Genomic DNA, 3542 nt, shown 5'->3' with positions numbered 1-3542 from the left:
CTACGCTGCCGCTGCTGCTGCGGCTGCTGCTGTTGCTGTGTGCCAGCAGCAGCAGCAAGAGCGGCAGCAGCTTCAGCTTTGCTGCTGCTGCAGTCACGAAGAGCCACAGCAGCCACGGTGTGTGTACAGCTGACAGCAGATGCAGCAGCAGCAAGAGGAGCTGCTGCGAAGCAGCAGCTACAGAACAAGAATTAAACCGCCTGCACCGCTGCCCTCTTGGGCGTTGCTGCTGCTGCTGCTGCTGCTGCTGCTGCAGCTGCAGCTGCAGCTGCTGCTGCTGCTGCTGCTGCCCTAGCGACATTTGCTGCCAAGGCGAGTACGCGCTAAAGCTGCCACCAGCGGGTCATGGTGCTGCAGCCGCACCATGGAGTCTCTTAGAGTCTGAAGAGCAGCAGCAGCAGCAGCAGCAGCAGCAGCAGCAGCAGCAGCAGCAGTAGCCCATGGCAGCATGAGCAATCTCAGGCAGCAACAACAGCTAGGACCAACGGAGGCAGCAGCGTGAAGTGAACGGCAGCAGCAGCAACAGCAACAACAGATGACGCGCAGCAGCAGCAGCAGCAGCAGCATTATCGATTGCACTGCAGCAACAGCATTGGCTTCGCAGCAGCAAAACCAAAAAGGAGGCCCCATCGGCAGCGTAGGGCGAGTAAGAACTGCAGCAGCAGCAGCAGCAGCAGCAGCAGCAGCAGCAGCAGCAGCAATATATTCCCATCGAACCTTCAGCTGATCATCGGTGAAAGAGATGAGCGCGACGCTGTCGGCGGCGCAGCGCAGCAGCCGGCGGTGTGAGAAGCCAAATCTGCAGCAGCAGCAGCAGCAGCAGCAGCAGCAGCAGCAGCAGCAGCAGCAAGCAGCTAGAACTTTTGCCTCTCCACAACTTCGGGTGTACAGACAGCTGCAGCACGGATTAAGTGGACCTCACGTGGCATAAGCGCTGATGGCTTTTGCAAGAAGGGCCCCCGGCGTTACGATTTGTTTGCTGCTGCTGCTGCTGCGGGCCTGCTGCAGCAGCAGCAGCTGCTGCTGCTGCTGCAGCAGCAGCAGGTGCCTCTGGTGCTGCTGCAGCACTGCGCACAAGTGGGGGGCCCCCGCCTCGAAGAGGCCCTGGTGGGAAATGCTGCAGCGGGCAAAGGCCCCCAGCAAATGGCACCAAGACACGAAGTGGTAGTAAGCAGCAGCAGACTTTGCTGCTGCTGCTGCTGCTGCTGCTGCTGGTCTGCTGCAGCTGACGGCGGCCTGCAGCTTCGGCGGCAGCGCGAAGAACCGGCTGCTGCTCGCAGCAGCAGCGGCAGTGTCTGCTGCTGCTGCTGCTGCTGCTGCTGCTGCGTCTGCACAGTAATCTGCTGCTGCGAGCATGAAACTGACGGACGGCACAGCAGCGCCGCCAGCAGCAGCAGCAGCGTCCCCGCCGCCGGCAGCAGCAGCAGCAGCAGCAGCAGCAAAGGAGCAGCAAAGCAGAGACAACTCCCCAAGAGAAAAAGACTTCAAATAAATATGTGCTGCTCTTTCTGCTGCAGCAAATAACCCCAAAGGATAAACCCGCATTTGCTTGAAGCTGTTGACCAGCAGAGACAGACACAAACCAATGTTTGCCACATCCACCTGCCACGCTGCTGCTGCTGCTGCTGCTGCTGCTGGTGCTGCTGCTGCTGCTGCTGCTGCTGAGGACGCCTGCTGCTGCCGCTGCGTGAGCAGCAACATGATCTCCGCCACGTCGCTGCTGCGGCACACAGGCAGCGCCCGGACCCGGGACCTACTGCTGCTGCTGCTGCTGCTGCTGCTGCTGCTGCTGCTGCTGCTGAGGGGCAGCTCGGTGTGCTGGCCAGCAGCAACGGCCTGCAGCAAACACTCTGCTGCTGCTCCTAGCTCCCGCCAAAAGGCAGCATCGTGCAGCTGCCGCTGCAGCGCGAAGCGAGCAGCAGCAGCAGCAGCAGAAAGGTGGCATTCAGGAATCACCGGGCCACGGGTTGAAGCGCGTGCTGCTGCTGATGTTGCTGCTGCACCTGGTGCTGCTGCTGCAGCTCGTGTTCCTGCTGCTGGCGATGCTGCTGCAGCTCGTGTTGCTGCTGCAGCTGTTGCTGCTGCCTCAGCCAAGGCAGCTGCTGCAGTTGAGCTGCAGCGCCGCTGCAGGGCAGCTGCTGCTGCGGCACCGCAAAGCGGCCCCACAAGAAGGCATATTCGTCTTCTTTGCTGCTGGCTTGCTGTTGCTGCAGCAGCAGCAGCTGCTGCTGCTGCTGTGTGTGGCGCTTGAGCAACAGCACAGGCGGCTACTGAACCGGTGACTGCTGCTGCAGCGGCTGCAGCAGCGCGGCAGCGGGCGCGTGCTGCTGCTGCTGCTGCCGCAGCTGCTGCTGCAGCTGCGGACCGCATTGGGGGACTTCCATTGATGAGGGCACCGGGGGCCCCTGGAGGCCCTTCTGGAGCCTCCTGAATCCTGAACTGCAGACCCTAAACCCCAAACCCTAAACCCGAAACCCTAAACCCTAAACCCTAAACCCTAAACACTCGGCCCCGGAAAGGTAGGCGCCGTTCTGTGGGCTCTTTATCTTGAAAACTTCGCTAGAATTTATTGCGAAGGAAGCTAGCTGCTCCTGAACAGCAGCAGCAGCAGCAGTAGCAGCAGCAAGACACTACTTCAGCGGCCCAGGGGCCCCTAGGGTCTTGGGGGGCCTCAGCTGCTGCTGCTGCTGCTAGTGCTGCTGGTACTTGACGGAGATACAGAAAAGAAAAGGAAATAGCTGTTACATCTGGGCTTAGAGCAAACGTTTTTGCTGGAGCTTGTATAATCTAGCTGCAGCAGCAGCTGCAGCCGCAGCAGCAGCAGCAGCAGCAGCACTGGTAGCCTCAGCAGGGGCCCCTAGGCGTTGTCACACTGGTGGCTCTGCTTCCTCTTAGAGGAGCAGTTGGGACTTGACTATATTCTTGGCTGAATCTATTATGTTTTTAAAACCTGCATTACATTTTTAAGGTACATTGTGGCTTGTGGAGCAGCAGCAACAGCAGCAGCAGCAGCAGCAGCAGCAGCAACAGGAGTGCCGGCCCCGCAGCAATAGTTGCACGCCTCCGAATATCGTTTTACCGCGTCCTCTGTGGCCTCAGCAGCAGCAGCAGTAGCAGCAGCAGCAATAGAACTTATTTTGCTGCCTTTGGGCTTTATAGGGCCCCCCGAACTCCCCGCACCTACGAGGCAGCAGCATCGAGACGGGCTGGGCGGCGCAGCAGCAGCAGACCCTGCAGCAGCAGCAGCAGCAGCAGACAGTGTTTCTCCTGCAGCCAAAACTGCAGCGGCTCCGCAGCAGGTGCTGCAGCAGCAGGGTGGCCGTACCCAACCGCGGCAGCCCCCTACACTCCCGACCAGCAGCAGCAGCAGCAGCAGCAGCAGCAGCACGGGCTGCCTCCGCAGCAGCAGCAGCAGCACGTGCTGCCTCCGCAGCAGCAGCTCCTCGCCCGCTCCACCCACCAGAAGGCGCGGCCCGCTCCCGCCGCTCCCAAGCCGCGCCCGCCCCAGCAGCAGCCCAGCAGCAGCAGCAGCAGCAGCAGCA

At 61.0% G+C, this 3542-nt stretch overlaps 1 protein-coding gene across 1 annotated transcript; it reads right to left on the bottom strand.

The window, feature by feature from the left end:
• Nucleotides 1-291: 291 nt before the first annotated feature.
• Nucleotides 292-2370, bottom strand: ENH_00046740 (hypothetical protein, conserved; the record flags this gene model as incomplete). Its single annotated transcript, XM_013585566.1, has 3 exons — nucleotides 292-381; nucleotides 718-799; nucleotides 923-2370. The coding sequence occupies 3 exons, from the start codon at nucleotides 2368-2370 to the stop codon at nucleotides 292-294; spliced, it is 1620 nt and encodes a 539-aa protein (XP_013441020.1).
• Nucleotides 2371-3542: the final 1172 nt, after the last annotated feature.

This window comes from Eimeria necatrix, genomic scaffold (genome assembly GCF_000499385.1).
Source record: "Eimeria necatrix Houghton genomic scaffold, Enh_scaff358, whole genome shotgun sequence".
Lineage (NCBI taxonomy): Eukaryota > Apicomplexa > Conoidasida > Eucoccidiorida > Eimeriidae > Eimeria > Eimeria necatrix.
Note: the sequence above shows the minus strand (reverse complement) of the source record. Positions and strands in the feature narration are given on the sequence as shown.